This window comes from Galeopterus variegatus, unplaced genomic scaffold (assembly GCF_000696425.1).
Source record: "Galeopterus variegatus unplaced genomic scaffold, G_variegatus-3.0.2 Scaffold2324, whole genome shotgun sequence".
Taxonomy (NCBI): domain Eukaryota; kingdom Metazoa; phylum Chordata; class Mammalia; order Dermoptera; family Cynocephalidae; genus Galeopterus; species Galeopterus variegatus.
The window spans coordinates 160,882-183,808 of NW_007728435.1; the positions used below are offsets into that span (position 1 = coordinate 160,882).

Here is a 22,927-nt window from a genome sequence, read left to right on the forward strand (position 1 = left end):
ACCTGCTGTTTCTTCCTGACACTGACCAGTCCAGAGCCTCGCTGAAGGCCCAGAATCAATCAGCTGAGGTCAATAATCAGCCCTGTCCATCAGATCCCAGAATGAGTGGTGCGGGGAGGGGGCTTAGCACTGACCTCAAAACCCACTGGCCCCATTTGGACTTTCCAGGTCTGCAAACCCATTTTCTGAAGGGCTTTTCACCTCTGAGACACCTAATGAAACACAAGTAGTTCTGGGTGGACCCCATCTCAGCCCCTCAGCCCCTGCACCTACCTGGCCAGACTGGAGACACCTGTGCCTGGGAGGAAGCGGCTGAATGTAGAGGTAGAGGGAGGACGACATCAAAGGAGATGTCACCTGCAGCCTGCAGCCTCCGTGACCAAAAAAAGCCTCAGCCAATAACAAGCAGCAGCTTTACAAAGCCTCAGGGCAGGCCCACATGAGGCCGGGGCTCGCAGTCCACTGGAGATGGGCTGGAGTCAGGTGGGAAATCAAGTGGCCACGTTCACATATAACAGGGTCTCGGCCCTGTTCCCGCCCTGGGTCTTCAAAGACGAGGCTGACGCTTTGAAAAATATAAAATTTTAATAAAGGCTACATCTCTTAATTACAATAATTATTGTACCAAGTAATTTTCCTTAAATGAACTCTTTATAATGCATAATTTACAGTATAAGTAGAACAAAATGCCATGACAAAAGTCATTGAGTACAAGACTTGTAATAAAAAGGCATAAAATATATTTATACATAAACCCCTTTCAAAAAACAAGGGAAGGCTTGAGCCCTCAATATAGGGCGACACACGGCGTGGGTCCCCGTGCAGGTACAGGTACTGTACTGATTTAAAGTCAAGCACTAGAGATAGTGGATTAATACTCTTTTGCCGTACACTATATACAGACGTATAGTACAAGTAACAATGGCAAACAGAATGTACAGATTAACTTAACACAAAAACCCGAACATCGAAATGAAGGTGTCTGGAGGAAAGGTGCTGCTGGGTCTCCCCACAACTGTTCACTTCTTTGCGGGGCACGGGGGTAGTTTCCTGAATGGCTGTGGTCCAAAGGCTTTAAAAAAAAAAACCCAAACACCAAAAACCAAGGAACTGTCATTTCAATAAAAGCACAAGCTTGAACCACCAGACAGTGATTCTAACAGGCCTCAGCCACTGGGCCCTGGGCCTGGGGGTGGGGGGCTTCAAGATGAGGAACCTCAGTCACAGGATAAACCTGGGGCCACAACGAGGCTCCCCCACCTCCTCCACAACGGATCCTCCCATCCAACGTGACAACCCCAAAATGGCGATGACATTGCCACACAGTCAACCCTCAAGACCTTTATGACAAAATAGAGCAGCATAGAAAAAAAAAATGCACCAATTTGTGTGTGTCAATGGTAGGGCACCATTTAAAACAGTCTGTCTTCACTTGGAGAAACGCAGTGCAAAGCCTACTCCCCTGTGAATGAAGGTTATGCACGCACTCCTAGCTCAACTCCTAAGGTCAGACAGAACAATTAAAACTCCCTCACTCCCCCTTCCACGTTTAAAGCAGCATATCACAAACTGGGGATGGGGGAAATCAATGGTTCAATAAATATCAGTAAGGTTCCTGTCCAGGTAAGCTGTACACAGCTTCTCGTAGTTGGTGGATTGCAGATCCCTAGCAAGTCATATATTATGCATGGCAGCCTCTCAAACAGTCAGCATCTTCACCAGTCAAGAGTGGTCATGTTTGTAATAAATAGTTCAGGCTTCTCTTATCTCAGTACTCAGCTCGTGAATAATGAAAATCACCCCCTCCCACCCTCCCCAAGGCCCAGTGGCCAATTCTTCCCTAGACTTTGTCTTCTTCATTGGTTTAGTTTTCCTTCAACGTGTTCTGTCGTGGTCGCTCGTGCCCAAGACAGGTCACATGCGCTTCGGCTCCACAGTTGGCCAAAGCCGGACCCCCAAGGCTCAATCGATCCTCTCCACTTTGCCCAGAATCCTGCCTTCGTACATGGGGAGCACTGTCTCGTCGTCCCAGATCTCCTCAAAAACCGCTCCACAGGCAAACTCGTCGCTTGCTTTTTTGAAGTAATACCTTAAAAGGAAAACCGGAAAAGCTTCTTGGTAAACTGCATTTTCTACGTTGTTTAAAAGTGTGCCAACGTGGAAGACTAAAGTGTCCTAAGAGCCTGTGACTGCAGGTGTGCATGTGGACTGCTGCCCACACCCAAACTAAGACGGCCTCTGGCTGGCCAAGCGGCACAAGACAGGTGGGCCAGGAGGAGGCTGGGCACCCCTTGAGCCCAGACTTCTGCTGTCCCCCGACACACAGACACACACACCCCTTTTTGGGGGGTGAGGGAGAGAATGGGAAGAGAAAATGCCTGGAGTTTTTCAGAGACCCCAGACTCAGCTCCACAAGCAGCCAGCCTGAACCTGTGACCTGCAGAACCTGAACCTGCAGAAGTCTGTAGAAGGCAGGCTTCCAGCTAGGGTATCAGTTCGGTCTAGAGGCCTCCTATCCTTCCCACCCTCCAGCGCCTGAGTGCCAACCCTCCGACGGTCCCCCCACAGCTGCATAGGAGGTGGGCCGGCCCACTGCTGCTTCCCAGGGTCCGAAGCCCCCGCCCCATGACAGCCTCCCTCCCCACTCTCCTGCTTTCCCTGCCTCCTCTCCCATCCTGCCCCTCCAGGGTCATACGCTAAAGGCCCTTCTATTATGCCCCTTGATTAAAGGTTCCTTTTATCCCACCCCAGCGCTCCTTCTTCTAAGGCTGTTTAATTGTACGGATGCAAATGACCAGCCAGGCCCACTCCCAAGCCCCTTTGGAGGAAATTAAGCGAGGCCTCTTCCTTCCCCATCGCCAGCAAGGAGGACCCCTCAGACGGATTAAACCTGCCCCTGCAAGCTGTCACTTCCAGCCCATAAAGGCCACTCACACAGGGAAGGTCACAGTCCCCTGGAGGGAGAGGGAGAGCCTTTAAAACATTTAATTGTGTCTCAGGGTTATGGTTGGTTTTCGTCTTTTCTCTTAAGGGGGAAAAAAAAAAACCTCCCCTTGGTTAGAGCTAATTTTTTTCCTTTTAATGAAGGCAAGCCAAATACTTTCATAGGAGATAAGGCTAAATAAAGTGAAACAGCTGGGTTTAGTCAAGGCTGTTTCCAGCATCCTGGGCTGAGCCGGCACATCGGGGTGCACAGCAGCGGGCCTCCAATGGGTTGGCGGTGGGAATGCTTCGTGTCAAGGGATCAAAAATTCTTAGGGGGCACCTGCGAGGAGACGGTGAGAAAATGGGGAGGGGCCCTGTGCCCAGGAAATAAGAGACAGTGGAAAAGTCACTTTTCCAAACAAGAGGCCCCACCCCCACTGCAACCCGGCCACAGCCCTCAGCTCTGACTGCTCTGGCTTTACCAAGCTGGGCTTTCACGGCGCCTCAGAGCCAACACACAGTGGACTTTCACACAGTCGCAGCCTCTTCCAGGGAGGACGGCGCAATGGCCTTCGGCCCCACCCAGGACCTCAGCCGCGCTGGCCTCGCTTTCTCCGAGAACTGGGCTTTTCCACTGCAACATGCTTTATGTGGCAACCTCCACTTTCTTCTGACATCTGGCACCAATAGCGTCTGGCACGTCTGCAGGGACTGTTTGCTTCTGAATCCCTGCCATGTTGAGATTACTCAATGTGTCCCAGCCTCCCTGCCCCTCCGCAGCCCCAGCCCCCTCACTGGACTTTTTTATTTGGGGGGGGGGTTGCAAATTAAGATGTTGGAGCAGCAGCCCGGCTGGGAGGGTGAGGCAGGACACCCTGAGCCCCCACCCCCCAGGAGGGCACCGAGTCCAGCTCAGGCCCTGCAGAGATAAGGCGGCTGGGAGGGACTTTCCACAGCCTGATCCAATCAGGAAAGAATCTGAGAGTCGACCGTTTATGCGAGTCTTTGTGCATTAAAGGGGAGGCCAGGGCTTCAAAGCCAGGCTTATTGTGTGCCTTATGAAAAAAAAAAATCAGAGCCAGATGTGGCCGGAGTGGCTGAGCAAGGCACCCTCCTGCAAGCCTCTCCTGGGTGCTCATGGCTCTCCTCCCCTGAAGGTCACCTGTGGTTCCACTCAAAGTCCAGCCAAGGCGAAGCCCAGATCAAAATGAATCCCTGGAGGGGCACACTTGTGTAATTAGTTCCACCTTGTGTCTTCTCACGATTTTTTAAAAAAGCAGCAGCAGCAGCAGCCAGGCCTATTCCCCAATCCCTTTGATGCCTTTTCAGGATTGTCTCTGCCCAGGTGGGAAAGGGAAAGATCTAGGCCCAGCTACACGCCCTGCTGGTCAATCACCTGCAGGGTCTCAGCCCAACCGCCATCCCTTCCCCCAGCAAAAGCAATAGAAGGAACCACTTTGGGCCCCTGCCCAAGCGGACTCCCAGATGAAGGCGGCTGGTGGAGCTACACAGGCCCACTCTGGAAGGGAGGGCATCTCAGGGCCCCTGCAGGTGCATCGGGGCCAGGACCCACATGGCAGGTGGCTAAGTGCTGTTCAGATATTCAGAGTTCTGGCTCTGGAGATGGGAATGGGGAGATGCCTACTGGGCAGGGCTGCAGTTGTGCAGAGGGCCCCGGCACACAACTGTGGCGGCACATTCCGTCAAGTTCAGACCCCAGGAGTGAGCACCTCCTACAACTGGATTCCCTGGTTGCTTGCACCCAAGACATAAGTGCAGCAGAAGCCACACATTCCCTTTGGTTGAAGGCCATGGAGAGGGGCAGGGAGGATTCTGGATGAGCTGAGGTGGAGCCACCACTGCCCCTCATCAAGAGGAAAGTGACCAGGAAACGGCCGCCCTTGTCCTCTGCAGCTCTTGAACCCTCTCAAGGGCCCTGCAAGGTCAGCGTGGACCTTCCCAGGGGCACCTCCACCCGGCAGACAGGGAAAGGCGGCCCTGAGGTTAAGTTCCTTCCCTGGGCCCAGGCAGGAAGAGGGGCCAGCCCCACTCACCCGGCGCCCACCCACGGGGTCTGGCCACTTCTTTGTTATGGGCAAAAGAGCATCCCTGCTTCAAGTAACCCGTAAGACCCAGGGAGATAGTTCTCCAGGCAGAAAGGCCAGGTAAGGAGAACGCTGCCAGCACTTCAGAGCTTGGTCTCTGCCCTTCTCTGAGCCTTCAATGTGGGGGTCTCGCTTCCACCCAAGCCAGGAGAGCTGCTTTTGGGTCCTCCTTCCTAATCAGTCTGTCTGTCTCTCCACCAGCCCCTTCCACACACACGTCCCTCAATTTCAGGCAGAGCCACCTCAGCTCGGCCCAAGCCCAGCTCTCCTGACAGAGCAAGGCTACTCCTCTTCCGTCCTGTTCACCTGGTAGAAAAAGCCCAGCCAGGTCCCCAGGGAACCCTCCCAGTGGCCTCCCACTCATGGTGGCTGTTGTGTTATTACTGTCAGTGGTGAGGGGAGAGAGGGAACGAGGAGGAACAGGCGTCCGGCGGCCACTCCAGGCCTCCCGAGCACCCGCCCTCAGCCCCTCCGGGTCTGCCCGGGCCAGGGGAGCTGCTCCAGGCGCTGGCTCCTCGTTCTGAGCAAAGAAACCCTAGAGCAGGAAAAAACCACAGGACTCTTACCTATAATTTCCCTTTTTGCTGAGCTGCTCTTTAAAGTGGCCCAGGGTCAAGCTCTGAGCCTTCAGCACCCTCCTATATGGAATTTCTTCTCCACAGAAAAAGTAAGTGACGACCAACTCACTGGCCTGGAGCGTGTGGACACCTGCCAGTTTCTTTGGCTCTTTGTGACTGGAAATAAGACAGAATGCGACAAGTTCAGCATTTGAAAGTGGACGCACGTTGAAAGCGAATACACTTGCATGTGTGTGTTTAAGGGACAGGGAACCCAAACATGGAGGCCACAACTATGAGCTCAAAGGAGGTTTGGGGCAAGGCCCCCATGTCACAGAGGCAGCCACCCCTGGTGGACACGCAGTCCAACCCCACATGGTCTGTATGGAGCGTACAGGAAGGGATGAGGCCCTTTTGGTTGTACAAGTTGGTATCATCTCCCTCACGTTCAGCAAATGTGTGTGCACAGCAGCCTCCTTTAGGTTAGTACAAGTGGGGTGCTCGGCAGCGAGGAGCAGAGAATTCCCAGCGAGCTGCATAGGCTCACCCACGTCAGGGGTGAGAAACCAGAGCAGGCCACCTCCAGGCATGGCATGAACTCAAGGCCTGACACCCACCCCTCATTCTGGCACAACTAAAGGGTAGTGAGCCCACAGTCATTTCAAATTCCTCGTTTATTCCAAGTTTTTGTAGAGTGGCTTAAAAAAAAAAATAAAAGCTGCTGGCCCGGATAGCTGGCAGACTTAAGGTCAACCAACTAAAACAACGGAACGGTCCAGGGAGGTGGCTTATTCAGGACTCCACACATTGCTCATTGCTCAGGACGAAGAGGCTAAGAAAGAAAACTTTATTGAGACCATTTCAGATCTCTGCAGCAGATTTCATTTTAAATGTATCATCCTGTAATTCAACTGAGCCAGGCTTCTCGGTCCACTCCACAAGTGTGTACAATTACGAAAAGAATCAGTGCCCAAGGCGAGGGAAGATACTCTGTTTTCTCCAAGCAAAAACACAAAGAGGTCCTCTCGATCTCTGCAACGGTGGAAAAGCGCCTTCCCTTCAGCTCAGGGGTGACACAAAGATGTTTCTGGTACCGCTAACTTGCAAGGTGAATGGGGAGCAACTTTGCCATCCAGATCTGGGGTCCCTTTTACCTAACTGCTAATGGCTTCATGTCCTAGCTTTTGACTCCACTATGCCCAGGAAAACTTGTGTTGTGGATATGTTGCTCAGTACACACAGGTTTTTTGTGAACGGTAACATCCGTGTTCGCCATTCCTCATCACTAGTATTAAGTCAAGGTTATTTACATACAAAAAGAAGTCCCACAAAAACACAACTCCAGATAGTGAATACCCTGAAACACACTGCTCGGCAGAGCTTGGTAATGCCAGGTAAAGACACTCACTCTTCTGGAGCCAGGCTCGGGTTGGAGAAGGGTGTGGCTCCTGCCTGTCCAGTGACCGAGTGGTTCCTGTCCCTCTGCTGACTGGCCACACAGCACCTGAGGACACAGTCATGATGAGAGATTTAGAGATTTACTGTCATCCCCAGGGCAACTGGGGGACAGAGAGACAATTACTCTCTTTGGCCTCCTAAAGAAACAAGGACCCAATTTCCATCCTTGTGGGGACCCAACCAAGGTCTTGTGTTAACAGTGGCTGGGGGAGGCCTGGATGACATCTTGAGGACAGCCATCCTCAGCCCCCACTAGTCCAGGATGGGACACTTCCAGCCCCGATAAAGGGCCGAAGGCTCTTGATTCTCCACCTGTCATGGCTTCTTATACCCTCACCTAGCCACCTTAAATATCAAGACATTTGTAAGGAGTGAGATTTGTACGGGAATTCATTCTCCTACTTTGAGGCATGACTTGCCTAAAAAGCAGATCCTGGTTTAACTCTAGCAGAACTAACACAAGTAAAAGGAACCACTTCTACGGGCTGGCCCGGTGGCGCACTGCTACAGTGCGCCGCTTCGGAGCGTGGCGGCGCTCCCGCTGAGGGTTCGGATCCCACATACAGACCGGTTCCCGCTCACTGGCTGAGCGAGGTGCGGGCGCGACACTGAGGGTTGCGATCCATTGCCGGACACGAAAAAAGACAAAAAGGAAAAAAAAAAAAAAAAAAGAAAAGAACCACTTCTAGAGGTTGGAAGAGCACATCTTACTCACCCAGAAACAATTCCTCCTCCCCAAGGGGGCTCTGAGCCCCAGGCAGAAAAGAAGGGCCCTCCCCATCAACACTAGGCCAGGACTCCACCTCCAAACCCAATCCCCGTCTTAATCTCTGACCACCCCCCACTCACCGCTGCTTTGGGGGCTTCGACACCTCAGCCAGCCTGCGGCAAGCTTCCTCCAGCTGTGCCAGGGTGTTGGGTGGGGTCAGGGGAGGCATTGCAGGGTCCTGGGTAAATGGGTGGGTGCGGGGGGCAGTGCGGGGGTGCCCGCTGCCCCCCCACAGGTGGTGCCGGCTAGCTCGTTCACCTGGGGGCGCACGGGCAGACTCCAAGGGGTAGGCCTTTTTTGTGCTTTGGGCACTGGACAAGAAATGAGGAGACAGAAAGCAAAAGGAAAGAAATTGGGTTAGAAAAACTGGAAAATTTGACTTCAACAGAAACTTGTCTATTCTGCTCTGACAGAGAGAGGAAAAAAATAACTCTAGCATAACACGAACAGGGGTTGTTGCCAAAACATGACATTTTTGTGGTCTGCTCAGTCCGACGTTGAATATTAAGATGGCAGGAGCAAACAGTCACATTTGTTTTCGGCCGACTACAAAAACAGCCATCCCCACAACACCTCCGTACCGAGTGCCCGTGACCCTGACAGCCGCAATGGCGGCGGGCAGTGTTTACCTATGGGGCTTGGGCTTGCTCTGCCGCTCACTCTCCAGCATCCACTGCCAGACATCCTGCGACCTGTCTCCTTCCTCCCCCGGAAGCTGCAGGGCCCCTGCTCCGCTGGGGGTCCCTCCTTCCCTGGCGGGCAGGGTCAGGCCCGGCTCCATGCCTTTCCCATTTCGTTTGGGCAAGGTACTGCCTCTGCTGCCACTGTGGGGAACCAAGAACCACACCCAACCCAGAGACCCCGTTAAATCTCCAGGACCCCTTTGATCGGATACCTCAGTCAGTGGAGGACAGTGACTCGGAAGATCGCGCACCTGCTCCCCCGCCCAGCTCTGCCCTCCGCCTCCCTCCTAGAAGCTAAGCGCCTGTGACTGTGACCCCACCTCGCACCTGCCCAGAGCTCTGGCTGGGAGAAAAGCCCACCCTGGACACTGCAGTCTGCCTGACACTTACCCAAACTGCTCCCCGGGTGCAGGCTCTGGAGCCTTGGGGTGTCCCTTGCACTTTGAGTAGCAGTAATACTCGGTGCCCCCGGGGCAGAAGCAGCGCACCCTCTGTGTGGCTTCCGCCTCGATCTCCTCCTTGGTCTTGGGGACGGCGTGGTGGTGGATGTAGTGGTGGTGGACGTGCTTCGTCATCTGCTTGGTCACAAAGCCCTTGCCCCCGAGGAGGGGGCAGGTGCCCGGTGGGATGGAGGCGGGGGGCAGCTTGCCCCCGGGCAGAAGAAGGGAGTGGTACTGCTGCGGCTGCTGGTGCTGCTGATGGTGGTGGTGGTCGGGGGAGCGGGAACGGGGACTGTAGCGGCCTAGGCCAGGTGACTGGCAGCCAGGGGTCTTAAGGACTCTGGACAGGTGATCGTCCAGGATGGTCTGCGGGTCCTCCTCATAGCTGCCAGATGGAAGGAGGGAGAGGGGGTGCTGGGTGGGAGCCCCCTCCCGTGAGCCCAACGCAAGCTCGGACCCCTCCTTCTCTTCATCCTGGAAGGGAAGGCAGCAGAAGGGTGGTGACCCGGGAAGCAGGTGGGGGGCTCCGCCCCAGGCCCGGGGTGGTAGATGGAGCCCGTGCTACCTCTCGGATCTGCTGCAGCCGCTCCTCCAGGCTGTGGCGACTCTCCAGCTCCAGCTTCAGCTTCTCCAGCCGCGAGATCAGCTCGGCCGCAAAGGTGGCAGGCTCCACAGGGGTCATCTCCTTGGGCAGGCGGTGGGTTCTCTACAGGGCACGGGAGGAAAGGGACAAGTACACTTAGCAGGCCAGGTGGACAGTGGTGGTGGTAGCTTGGCCAGAGCTCCCAGGACCCAGTGACGGGCACCGTGTCCCCATGTCGAGGTGGAGAGTGGATGGCGAGGCGGCCTGGGCTGCTCCAGATTTTTATGCGCCGGCGCTGCGGCCTCATGGCGAGCCACGGTCCCCACCAGCGCTTGCCTTGGGCAGGAGCAGTTGGTCGCACTCCGAGAGGCGCTGCTTGCTCTCTCTGTAGTACAACCAGCCCATCAGTAGCTACTCTGAAGTAGAAAATCTTCAAAGACTGTTGTCAAACATCAAAAAAATAGCAGCCCTCTGAGGTGGGAGGGGAGAGAGACCAACTCAAGGAATAAAAAGTGGAGTCTAAACAGAAAGGGAGTTGGAAATTTAAAAAAATAAGATTGGAAGGGAGGTGGAGGGAGGAAAAGGGAAAGAAAAAAAAAAAAAATGGAGTCGCAGGGCCGGGATCAGAGAAGAAGTGGTAATTTATTTCCCGGCCGCTCGCTGCGCACCTTTGAGCTGGTGTTGTCTCCACACCGTCCTCCCTCTCCCCCGTTCTCCTCCTCCCTCCTCCCTCTGTCTTTGTACAGAAAATGAAGGAAGCTGCTGCAGGCTAGTAGCAGAACACTGCTGAGCCCGGCTGCCCCAAGCTGATCTATCAAGGGAAAAGGGAACATCTCCAAATCAAGTGCAGAATATAAAAAGGCACAGAGGACCCCTGCCAAAAGCAGCTAGCAGAGAGAGCCCCGCCGCCCAGCTTTCTGTCCTCTTCCTGTCCCCGCACCACACCCCCGACCCCCAGTTGTTCTGCCTCCTTCCTCCTCATCTCCCTCTTTTTGGCCTTTTCTTTGGGGATGGGGTGGAGGGGAGCAGAAAGCCAACTTGCAGAGACTGGCATCTCCCCCAGCCGCCAAGATAGGCCTCGCCACAGCAACCAGGCAGCTGCAGAAACACGAGAGACAGAGAAGTGGGTCCGCACCATGGCCCCTCTGGCACAGGCTGGCTCCATGCAGCCCCCGATCAAAGACCTGCCTGATGGAGAAAGTCGATTTGCACACCCCAGGACAAAATCATCTAATTTGCAAGCTCGGGCAATAGAACTTTTCTTTGTTAACACACACATTACCCCCAATAGGGGGGGAAAAAACATCACAGGAGATGTCATCAGTACTGTTGTATTAGGGGGTGTGGAGAAGCTGGAGGTGAGGCAACCTTCAGATGCTAATTTTAAGGTAAGTCTGCCCTTGTCTGTGTGAGGAGCTTCCACAGAAGAGCCACATCTGTGCACCAATCCGTGCACTAACATGGGATTAGCAATTCAATGTGTTAATTTTCTAAATGCAACCTAAGTGGACAGACCAATTGGATTCTCTGCAGCCAGCAGGAAGGATTCATAGATAGACTCCTGCTGAAGGCTGGGTGCCCTCTTCCCCTCCCTGAGGAAGGGCATCCTGGCAACCTAGACCTCATGGTATTGTAGGAAGCACAGCCCTGCAATAAGAATACAGATGGGGAGGCACTCAAGTACAGGGGCCATGTGTGGGCTGCTTTTGGGGACATGGAAATAAAAGGGGAGGTCCCTGAAAAGCCCTTCCCCTACCAGCTCAATCATGGGAAGTTGCTGCTCACAGGTTCCTCACTACCAAACACTTCATTCATTCAGACTCAACCACAGGTACTGAACCAAGTTGTGGGGTTGGAAATAAGCAAAACAAGTTCTGGGGTTGGAAAAGCCACCCTTCCAGGCTTCATACGTCAGGAGGAGAAATGGCCAAGTAAATAGAGAGATGGATGACCCAAACAACCAAGTCGTGCAGTCAACACAAGACGTGCAATGTCCCAGGGATGTGACTTTCCTTCCAAAGGGGGCAGAGATGCCTCAGGCCTGCTCGTTCATTCATTCAGTCAATCAGTGTTTATTGAGCACCTGTTATGTGTCAGGCACTGTTCTGGTTTCTGTGGATACAGAAGTAAGTGGCAATAGACAACACGCCCTGCCCTCGGGGGGCTGCCATTCTGGTGGCAACACAATGAGCCCACCAGGATGGAGAGCAGCATGGATCATCTAACATTTCTCGGTTTCTGAGAAGGAACTGCTTCGGTTTCTTTCTCATGGAGAACTTTGTTTTCTGAATTCAGAAAATGTAAAGGTTCAAAAATAGGTCATCTTGAACCTCATAACCACATCACTCTGCTCAACATCAAGCCCCAAAGCACCACCTCCTGTCCAGCTCTTCCTTCCTCTCTTTTCCCCTAGGGGACCCTAGGCCACTCCCTCTCCCCTCCCCCTCCAGACTGTACTCACCGGGAAATGAGGTAGAGACACTTGGCCGTTAGCCTTCACGCTGCGGTGCATTTCTCTCTGGAGCTGTTTCTTACTCCCCACGCGGTAAGGAGGGATTCCATCTCTAAGGGAAAGGAAAAGGCAGAATCCACAAGCTCACGGGGATGCCTTCAGCACGTGGGCCAACTCATACATGCATCCTGAGATCCTGCCAACAGACACGGCCACCCGCTTCCAGGGGAGGGTGCCACGCGTCACTGTTCCCATGGGGAAGGACCCAGCCAAGATCAAATTGCCAAAGCAACTTTCCATCCTGCCCATCAATCATCTCTGGACACTTGGCTCCCTCTCGCATGCAGAAGTAGCAACTTGGAAGAGCTTGGTGAGCTCGACTCAGGCTGTTGTCTTAGGACTGGATTACACTCCAGCCAGCCTGGACAGAGGGGTGCTCCCCCATTTTACAGGTGCCCCAAGCAGAGATCCTTAGTCCCTCTGATCCTCCCAATCGTGTTACCACAGCAACGCACTATCCCAAATCCAGAAACCAGTGCCTTACAGACAGTACCAGGGCAAAAGGTTGTGGGAACAGGGACCAAGACCACAGAGGGCTATGCCAGGCATTAGTGAGGTATGCAGAATTCTCTAATAGTCAACCTCCCACTCGTTTCCAAAGATCTTTTTAGAAACCACCACAGGGGGAGCTTTTGGCTCCTTCCTTCCCTGAGCTCCAAACTCCATCACCCCCAGCCAACAAATCTCCAAAGACACATGACCAATGTGGGCCTAAAGAGAAAAGCGCCTACTATGGGCATTCTGTGCAATTGATTAAAATAGCTGAATACCTACTATGTGCCAGGCCTTGTTCTAGGCACTGGGCGAGACAGCAATGGACAGAGGAGGTAGAAAATGCAAACAATTGCCTTTATGAAGCTTATATTCCAATAGGTGGTACAGGATATGAGCAAAAACAGAAAAACAAAACAGACGTACGTTAGAAGGTGGTGGTACAATGATGAAATACACAGCAGGAAAGTGGGAGAGAATTGCTGGGAGGTGGGGAAGTTGTAGTTTTAAATGGGGGGTTGTCAGTGAAGTCCTCATTGAGAAGGTGACCTTTGGGCAAAGACCTGAAGCAAGTATGGACCCCTATATGTCCTTATTATATGAAAACAAACAAAAAAATCGGCAAGTGGGAGAATTTTTAAAAAGCAAGGCTCCACTCCAGCTAGTGTTCACTAAAAACATGACCTGGAGTTGCTATGATTTTTTTTTTTTTTTTTTTTAAAGAATTTTGTTCTGGAAAACAGCAGAATGGTCATGGTGTGACTATTTTCTCACTGATATCCCTTCCGGAGGCCACTTATTTATGAAAGCATCAGGGTTCAAACATTTCCATAATGAATCTCACTTTGAGGTGGTAAACATTGCCATTAGGTGTTATTGGTTATTTCCCTTTCCCTGGTGTTTTATTCATCACAGAATAGAGGGAAAACCTTTTTGGCTCATCCAGCAGTGGGTGAAAATTAGCAGTGCCTAAAAATACTCAGGGAGCAGCCAGGAGTAACTGGTCAACCTCTAGCTCCTTATCTGCAATGCCCTAGAATTCTAAGTGGTCGCATTTTCTGGAAGTCTGTTGATCTGAGCCAGAAAACAGGGCCACTGAGGGGGTAACGAGGATTCCAGTAGATTAATGAACCAATCTATGTTAGCCAAACCTTGGCTAAGGAGTGCATAAAGGATAATCACATTCGGGGGGGGGGGGGGGGGGGGGGGGGGCGGGAGAAGAGAAATTAGCATCTAAAGCAAGAACTTACACAATTTACACATAAGTGTGAGTCCTGCCACAGAGATGGGTGGTGGGGTGGGTGCAGGGGGGCAGAGACAGTGAGCACTGTGGGAGGGGTTAGCTGGCTGACCAGTGCCCATAAGTAACCAATCTCCAAGTCAGGCCCCTGCACACTGAGGCTGGGCACTTGACCAGGCCCTTGAGGGCAGAGTAGGATAAAAGGTTCTGAATCCTGTAACTTACTGAGCAACCTGCAGATTACTTATCAGAACTCCATGTTTTCACCTTGGGATAGTTTTTCAGACACAAGAGAAAACTGGATTCTCACAAGCACATCTGGCCTGACCAGTGCCCAAATCCCACCCAAGGCGATGGTTTCCAACCTGAGGCTACCAGCTCCCAGGCACCGCACTGCTACTGTGGGTCAGAAGCTAGCTTAGACACCTTACATGCAATCGGACTTCATTCTCACAAGAAACTTAGCAAACCGTTTTAGACAACCAGAACCGTTCCAAAACTTGCCTGAGTTACATCAGTAGTGGTTAGAGCCAGGATCCAAACCCAAGCTGCTGCTGGACTCCAGAAGAGGCTTCTTAACAACCTACACTTGAAGTCCTCATTTCAAGATGCCCCTCCCAGATCCAACCAGAGAAGCCAAGCTCTCGATGGTCTGGATATGGGGTACCACTTCCTAAGCCCCAAGGAGTCACCTGACATTCTGAAGGGTCAAATGGGAAATTTGCAGAATGTTCTGGAAAGCCCTCCCCCACCACTTCGTACTCACTGGCTATGGGGAATGCCAGGTGGTTCCCAAGAGGCAGTGGATATCCCCATCTCTCACCTAAGATCCTCTGTGGGATGGCGGTAGGGGTCCCACAGATTGGGTCTCATACCGGTCTATCCAAATTCTGCTGCTCAGGACGGCAGGACAATGTCCACACCTGTCTCCTGAACAGCTCCTCTTCCAGGGACTTCATAAGAGTGGATGGCTCTGCTTCAGACCCCTTGCAGACAATCTGGGGGGGGGGCAGGAGTCAAGCATCCCACAGACCCCACCATGACACGAAAGACATAAGGCTTCAAGAATCTGAGAAAAGTCCCACATCCATCCCCTCCAGGGCTCTGTCTGAAGTTTCCACTAGTCTTCAATCTCCTCTTTTTTCTGTCCCAGATGGAAACCAATGGTAAAGCTTTTATACCCTTTTCTCTCTCCATATAAGGTAAAAAAAGAAAAGAGAGTAGGGGTTGGGGGGGGGCGGGCAGGGAGCAGGTCACTGCCAGATTGAGGGACAAATGACTTCACAAGCACCCTGCCCACACACACCCATTACACTCAGGGCAGGTGAAGGACCGAACTACAGGAAAGGCCACTTGTGACCCGAACAGAAAAGGGAGATTTCAGCTTGCAGAGGCTCAGAAAGGCTTAAGAGGCACCTTCTTCAAAGAAATGTGGCTTTAATTCCCCCTAGTCAAGAATCTTCTTCCAAAACAGCCCCTCATTCCAAAAGGGGGCCTCTCTTCTTTTATTCGAGCTCTAAAAGTCTATGATCAGTTTTCTGGCTGCTCAAAACTGTGCACTGAAGAGCACCAGAGTTTTGGTTCCTATACAGTCTCCTTTAATTATAAACATGTTAGCTCATGAGCTGGCTGCCAGGCCCAGCTGTTTCTGGGGAGCACTGGTTTTGAAGTGTGGACTTCACTTAGTTTCCATTTAAGCTGAGCCAATTAGCTTAGCCTTTTGACTCCACTGTGCCCGACCTAACCTGAATGTCGCTTTCTGGCAGCTTTGAAATAGCAGACTCGTGTGCACGCGCGTCCACGCGCATCTTCATTTGGCAGCCACTCTGAAGGCAGCCTCTGATCACAGCCAACATCAAAAGCCTGGTTTGTAAGATAAGGTAATATTTGAAGTTCACTCAGATGCATTTCCCGGTCTCCAAAGTAAACCTCCATAAATAAGATATAAAAAAAATAAAAATAAATAAATAACTCATACCACCCCCTGCCTGGAACGTGAGGAAATCATCTTGTGCTGACTTGGGGACACTTGGAGCAGAAGTTAACCTATGAATAAAGCTGATCCTGGTTATAAGCAACTCTGTGCAAAAAGAAGAGAGACACCTGCATGCCGTCAACTCAGTGCTCCTGATTCCTGGTCGCCTCTATCCACCAGGCAGCACTTGAGGGCCAAGATCCCTACTGCCTCTGATGTTTTCAGTTCTATACTCCTAGGCCTGATGTCCTGGAATGGCCCCACAATCCTTCTGCCCTCAACGCTCCAAGAATTGGGGTTTAGGGTTTAGCTGGGAGTCTGGCAGTTAACTTCTCAAAATAAATAAATAAGCTATTTCTTCTGAGAATGCAGGTTTTGGAAGAAGAGGCTCATAAAACAGCCTTCTCAGAGGCCTATGATGGAGACCCAAATCCCCAGCCATCTTTTCCCCTTTTACTTAAGGGGAAAAGAGAAGTCGCTGTGGGCTCTGGGAGTAGGCAGTGATTTCTCTAAAGCCCTGCCTGCTGGCCCTGGTGCGCTGGCGGCTCCCTGGAATAAACCGGTGCAGACCAGCCCTGCCCCAACTTCTCCCCAGGCCTCTTGCAAAGGCCTCCAGGACTTAACTGGTTCTGTCGCAAACTAGTCGATTGTTCCCCCAGGCTTGTGCCTAATGAACTCCAACCTTCTGGAGTCTATTGAAAGCTGCCTGTGACCCCTTCTCCCTGCTTCCCAGCCCTGTCCCCTCCCCAACTCCCAGCAGGGCAGGCAGCCCCCTCCCTAGCCCCTTGCAGACGAGCTGGCCATTGTGACAGGAGAAGCAGCCAGGGCTCTTTTCACGCTTTATGGGGCGCTCCTATTCACTTGTTCAAGGAAATTTCAAAGGGGCCTGCTACCCTCTCATCCCTCTAAGCCTCCCCAGATGACAATGGGCTGAAAGCGATTCAGTACAGCTTTTCATCCCCCACACACTTTATTTCTCGCTCAGCGCTCTCATCTGCACGAGGCCCACAATTGGCAGAGCTCTGAAGAGGGGGTCTAATCCCAGCCCTGGGAATCCCGGGTGACCGCCCAGCACTGGGCAGATCACACACACCCAGGGCCAGCCGGCCAGAAAGCACCTCGCCGAGCTGCGAGCTTTCAGCACACGCCAAGCTTGCTCACATGAGAGTGGGGAGGACCCCAGGGGACTGATGGCAGCTTGAGGCCCACAGGAACCTCAAAGTGCTAAAAATGGGCTCTTGGTTCTGGAAACCCTTTTGTCCCCCACCACAGGCAGCAGGAGACAAACAACCCCAAGGGAGGGTGACCCCACACTGATGCCAAGTGCACTCCCAGCTGGCACAGACACGCCCAGGTGGGCACAACTGTGATGGTCAATCTGATTCCATACTCCCATGGTTGGAAGAGGGCTCAGGAAGATCAGAGCCAGCACTGTGAGCCTCAGGTCTCCGAGCTTCCCAGGTGCCTTTCCGTGGCTTCCTAGTTCACTCATCAAACCAAGAGGCAAGGAGACCACAAAAGGGGCTACAACAGCCAGAGGTCCTGCCACCAAGGACCCAAACGTATCTGCTGTGTTCCACGAGGAAGTTCCTAAGTGAGGGATGTGCCCTCTCCTGTTTCTGTATCAAAGTGGACCTCCCTGGCATGAAGGCAAACCCTTGCTACCAAGAACAGGTGACTGGCAAAGGTGACCTTCTGACTCCAGCAAGTGGCTTCCCCATGCTTCAAGTCCACAAAGTGTTTTAGCGAAAGGGGTTAGGGGTAAGAGTTTTAAGGTCACCTCTACATAAAACTGAAAAAGTCTTGCATCTGGGAAGGGGGACAAAAGGAGGGGAGCAAATGGAAAGGCTGTAGGAAGAACTCAGAACTTGCTACTTCTACCCCCCCCCCACTTGTTAAAAAAGAAAGTCTGATCGCTAATAAATGAAAATAAGAGACGCAGAATGACTCAAAGGTCTCATGACCAACTGGTCCTATTAACACTTCTCATGTTGAAATGTTCACGCCTGGGGGGAAGGGCGTAGCAGGCGGGGGGTGGGGGGTGGGGTGGGGTGATATGAGCTCTTCCCCCAACATGAATGGCTGTGTAGGCGTAGGCCCTACTTCCTCATCTGTAAAAGTCACAAGTGACTGCCTGCCTGGCTGATTGGGTCTTGGGTAGATCAAACAGAAGCGAGTATGGGGACTACACCCAAGTTATCTCATCATGAACCCAGAATAACACCTCAACGATGGAGACTGAAATGCAGCCAAGCACCAGGAAGCGAGCCAAAAATAGTCTCGAAGAAAACCAAACAGAAGCCTCAGCGTCTTAAGTAAACTACACTCGACTTAGGAGACTCATTCGATGCCTTCATTCAGTTCCAACATACTCTTATTTTGCATGTAACACGAAGACTCCCACGCAGTCCACAAATTCACAAAAACTGAAGATTACTTGCTAGAAGCAAGCACACAGACAGTAACAAAAAATGACAGCAGGCAGAATGACAGAGAGAAAAGAGAAGCTACTGAAGGGGGCGGAGGGTGGTCCAGCATGTGTGGGGGCAGATAGCCCTGTATAAACTCAAGCCTATGCGACAGGAAGTACCACAGCACAGTATGAAAACAGATCTTGATATTAATGGGATAACTGAGAAATAAATTGCCTTGTCTGATAACGATTCAATTAAGACACAGCAAAACATATTTTAAAAAACATATCCATCAAAGGACATTTTTTTTCCCCAAGTGTGGACACGTAAGAGTTCAGTCAATATGAAAAACCCACTTCTGTGAAACGTCTCATTTCTCCATACTGGATGAAAGATGTATACCCTTACACTATTTTGACTAATGCCAAAATGCTATTCTTATATTAAAATGAAACCTTTCACCTCAAGGATCCCTCTCCCTTTACTAACAAGGGAATTTGAGGTAACACGATAAAAACCACCTGGAAAACCAATAGTCGAGTCTCAAACTAATCTCACCAACTTTCCCTCTGATGGGTCTCAGGCCACAGGCCACGCAACAGGATGCTGGCCAATAGAAACTAGATAGTTTCAAACAAACTGGAAGAATAGACAGTCCAGTTTTAGGAAGCGAAAAGGAACAAACTCTAAGTGCACCAGAACTGACACAGCTCAATGGGTTTGCCTTTCAAAACTGTTCCTTGGCAGGAGAAATTCCAACTCCAAAACACTTGTTGAAAAGCCTTCACAGACCATTTCTGGAACAATGAGTCTCAAGTGGGTGTTGGGTGAGAAGCCTTTGGGGAATTTCACCCACGCCCAGGCTCTACTCTGGGTCCCTTGAATCAAAATGTCAAAGGACAGCAGGAGATGGGACATCCAGTTCACCACTACACACACATACGTACACACACACACCCCACTCTGTGAGACTCATGGAGTATCAATGCCCTTTATCAACACAGATCACCATGACCTGACTTCAAATGACCTAAAACTCAAAGCATGACCTTGCCTGCTGACCTGCTGACCTCATAAGACCACCCCAATGATATGGATTACTTTCAAAAATCAAAGCCACCCATGTGCAAAGACCCAAGATCAGACACAACTTTGGAGAGAGCCCCTACTTAGGGTCCCCAGCATCTGACACAGAGTAGGCACTACACAATGCTTACTGAACTGAATGATGTCCATTTAAACATATCCACGTGGGAACACTACACACAGTGGCCAGTTAGCAATTTCTGGCTTTCTCACCCCCACTTCCAATGCTTTTTCCTCCCCAAACAATAAAACCCTTCTAATGCCACCCTGTCTCCCACCCATTGGTTCTGCAGACAGGATACCTGGGTTTCAAGACAAGCCAAGCAATTGTTCTTACAAGAACAACCAGAGGTGTGTTTTAAACTCAAGCAATGTATAGATATTCATCTTAACCTTCTACTGTACTTCGTTTTCTTCTGTTAAGGTATCATCCCAACTTTCCTTTAAAAGCTCCAAGCTTACATGTACCTAGACTACCATGTCACCCTCCCTGACCAGCACCACACCACTGTCATACTTTCCTCCCACCAGACAAATGTCCACACACAGGTGGGATTTGCAGAGCCAAGTGAGGACAACCAGCAATGCTGCCCAGGCGCCCTGGTGGCTCACACTCCCACACATGCACATGCAGGGGACAGCAGAATACTTACACACTACTGTCCGTCATGGACATGGAGTCATCTGTCAGTGCGTCACTGGATATCTCACTGTCATTGGCACTGGTGGCTGGTGCAAAGACATAGCCGGAACCTACATGATATGGATTAACGGGCTCGCTCCTCTTGAAGGACCTACAGGAAAAGCACAACAGGGGTGTGGTCACTGATCCTCACCAGAAACCCAAGTAATCAGGTGACCCCAGGACACCCAAGCACACAATCCCACAATCTGTCGACGCTAACCTGCAGCCCAGGTGCAGCTGCTCACCTGGGCAGAAAGCAAGGCCACCAAAGGGGGACCTGCTGAGCTGCTGGTTTGACCTGGGGAGAAAGCAGGCTGGGTTCCTCTGCCCCACAGGGGGTCTGCCAGGGCACAGGATATTCCAGAGGCAGCCCAGGGGATCCTACCAAGTTCTAAATACACACTTACAAAGAGGAAGGAATGGGACTCTGTCCTAGGAAGGGAGGCCACAGAATGAATGTCTCCCTCCTCCCTGCCCCCATACACAAGCCTGTGCCTAAAGAATTCAATTTCAGGCCCCAAGACATCTTCAGCATCTAGACTCCCCATTGGGGTCTGTTAGCCTTGTCCAGAGATGCAAATAACCAGAGACCTGGTGTGGCCTTCTCCCTTTGACCCTGGGCCCACAGTGAGCTGGACAAAGGGGTCGCACATGTTCGGGACGATGTGTAGGACTCCCATCCTACCCATGAGCTGGGCCTCTGCCATGCCCGCCACCCCCCCAGGGCTGGCCGCAGGACTGACAAGAACAGCACAGCTGTTCCAGAGCTTGGCCCGGCCCCTCCCCCAGTGTCTCCAGCCCTGTTGTTTCAGTGGCCTCTGGCTCCCCACCTCGCCCTCTTGATCTCCTTCCAGACCCACCATTGTGCCTGTCTCCTGCTGGGCCACATTCCTCTTGTGTCATCAGCAAGGGACTTAAGTAGGGGGGTGGAGGGAGGGAGGTTGGCAGGCTGCAGGAAGGGACCCTGCCTGCAGCCCATTAAAGCCCTATTCCTTTACAAAGACCTGGCAACCTCCGCTGGGTCCACCAAGACTGAGCCAGCAGCCAAAAAACCAACTGGAGGCGCAAGAAAGGCTCAAAGAGAACACAGTCTGTCAGGCCACAGCAGCTGGGCTGTAAAGATAGCCCTGGGGTTGGCAAAAGAGTGGGGCTCATGAAAGCTCACAGCCAGTCGTCTGCATGTGTCACTGAGCTCCTGCTCACTCGTGGTGTCCAGCACCATGCTGAACTCCAAGGATATCAGCCCCCATCTGCACCACGGCCTGGAGGGAGCACATCACCATAACGTGGGGGTGTCAGGAGGTACACACAGTGTTCTCACGGGCCCACAAGGAGGGACACTTCTTTATACACATCAGTTCATAAGACTAGCCTCAACATTTTATAAAGTTCTTCTAGAATAAGAGGCAGGATATGAATGACCTGGTAGAGGTAACCCAGATGATAGAGAGGACATTTCTAGCCCCCAAGAGAGACTCAGCCAGAGGATCTAGACTTCAGCTGGGACCTTGATTCTGTTCTACTAAACTAAGCCAGAACATGAAGCCAGATCTCAGAAATGTTATGTTGCATAGCATTGACCAGAAGATGCCAACCAGAATGGTTGAGGACGGCTCCCTGTGACAGATGGGAGCACAGTGCTCGATAGAGCTCCACATCATGATGGAGGAGATAACACCCAGGACTGGGGAGAGGAAAGGCAGTGAAAAGCCCTCCCAGAGTGGGTAGAGAGGGATTTAACTAGTTGGGCTAAAAAGGCCTGGAGAAGAAAGTAAGTAGGTCTCTGGTGTAAGGCCAGAGTCTTGTCTTCATGGGTGGGGAAGGGCCCAGGAGGCTGGGAGTGTGAGGGGGAGGGGAGAAAGTGCTTCCAGTAGCATGTGGCATCAAAATGTGCCAGCAGGTTGGAGTGGTCTAAAGAAAGGTGAGTGCAGGCAAGAAGCCCAGTGGGAAGCTGCTGCCACAATTTGGTGTAAGGGTCTTGAGAGAGGACGGTGGGATGGAAAAGAAGAGGGGAGACACAGGCCCTGTCTTTAGAAGCCTGCACTCTAGTTGGAGTAACAAAACAAACATGCAGTTACAAGCAGTCATAAAGTTTTTGAGCCAGAATGAACCTTAGAAATGATAATAACCTGATCCTGTGGGTTTAGAAATGCCAATATGAACCCAGAGCTACAGCTGGGTGATCACTCAGCACATGCTGGGCTCCCTGCTCCAAGAGATAGGGTTTTTGTTTTCTTCCCTGTTGCACCTCCCCACCACAGCAAGAACAGGGCTGGCACATAGTAGGTGCTGCCCAACCCAATCATCTCCTTTAATCTTCTCAATCACCCAAGGAGTAACCAAGCCAAGTAGGCCAAGTGCGTTATCAGAGGCCTCACTGGAGATTCACTGGAGATCACCAGAGGAGCTGGACTTCAGCTGTAACCTTGACTCTGTTTTGCACGAGGCTGGAGCATGAAGCCAATGTTGGTGTAGAACTGACTGGAAAGTGCAAACCAGTGCAGCTGCACATGAACCTGTTGAATACTTTCAACCAAGTGACTCGGAACTTCTACTTGGACACTCTCATATCTGCAGAGGACAAGAAGTCTCGCCTCCTTCCAGGATTTTCTGTAAGGGTTAAATGAGGATACTAAGACCTTCCATACCTTATTCTCAGCCCTGTGTCCTCTATCTAGGATTCCCAGACACCAAGATAAAGAGCAGCGAGAGCAAAGGAAAGGTGGTTGTTTCAGGAGGAAAGGCTGAGGGACGATTCAGTAACCACAGCCTCCTCGGTGATAAGGGAATTCAAAAGGAGGGCGACAGCTCTCTGGTGCATCCTCTGCCACTAAGAGGAATAAGAGGAAATGGGCTTTACAAGTCAGAAAGAAGAAAGCACTTCTGAATGGTTAGAACAGATCCCTGGAGTGGATGGGGACACGTTATGGAACCACCCAAGTCATTAAAACAGCCCAAAGTTCCCAACCATCTGGGGTGCTTGGATGGGGCCACTGCTTCAGT

The 22,927-nt window shown here is 51.8% G+C and overlaps 1 protein-coding gene across 2 annotated transcripts in view; it reads right to left on the reverse strand.

The window, feature by feature from the left end:
• Positions 1 to 566: 566 nt before the first annotated feature.
• AXIN2 (axin 2) overlaps positions 567 to 22,927 on the reverse strand; it is a 28,523-nt gene continuing 6,162 nt past the window's right edge. Inside the window, exons 2-10 of one of the 2 annotated variants that reach the window (XM_008581313.1) lie at positions 19,893 to 20,033; positions 11,982 to 12,084; positions 9,503 to 9,643; positions 8,888 to 9,411; positions 8,444 to 8,638; positions 7,895 to 8,125; positions 6,996 to 7,091; positions 5,597 to 5,764; positions 567 to 2,089 (exon numbers count right to left, since the gene is read on the reverse strand). In XM_008581313.1, coding sequence (XP_008579535.1) covers positions 1,963 to 2,089; positions 5,597 to 5,764; positions 6,996 to 7,091; positions 7,895 to 8,125; positions 8,444 to 8,638; positions 8,888 to 9,411; positions 9,503 to 9,643; positions 11,982 to 12,084; positions 19,893 to 20,033 — 1,726 coding nt within the window. In that variant the 3' untranslated portion in view covers positions 567 to 1,962. The remainder of the gene's footprint in view (positions 2,090 to 5,596; positions 5,765 to 6,995; positions 7,092 to 7,894; positions 8,126 to 8,443; positions 8,639 to 8,887; positions 9,412 to 9,502; positions 9,644 to 11,981; positions 12,085 to 19,892; positions 20,034 to 22,927) is intronic. The other variant, XM_008581314.1, reaches the window with a different exon arrangement.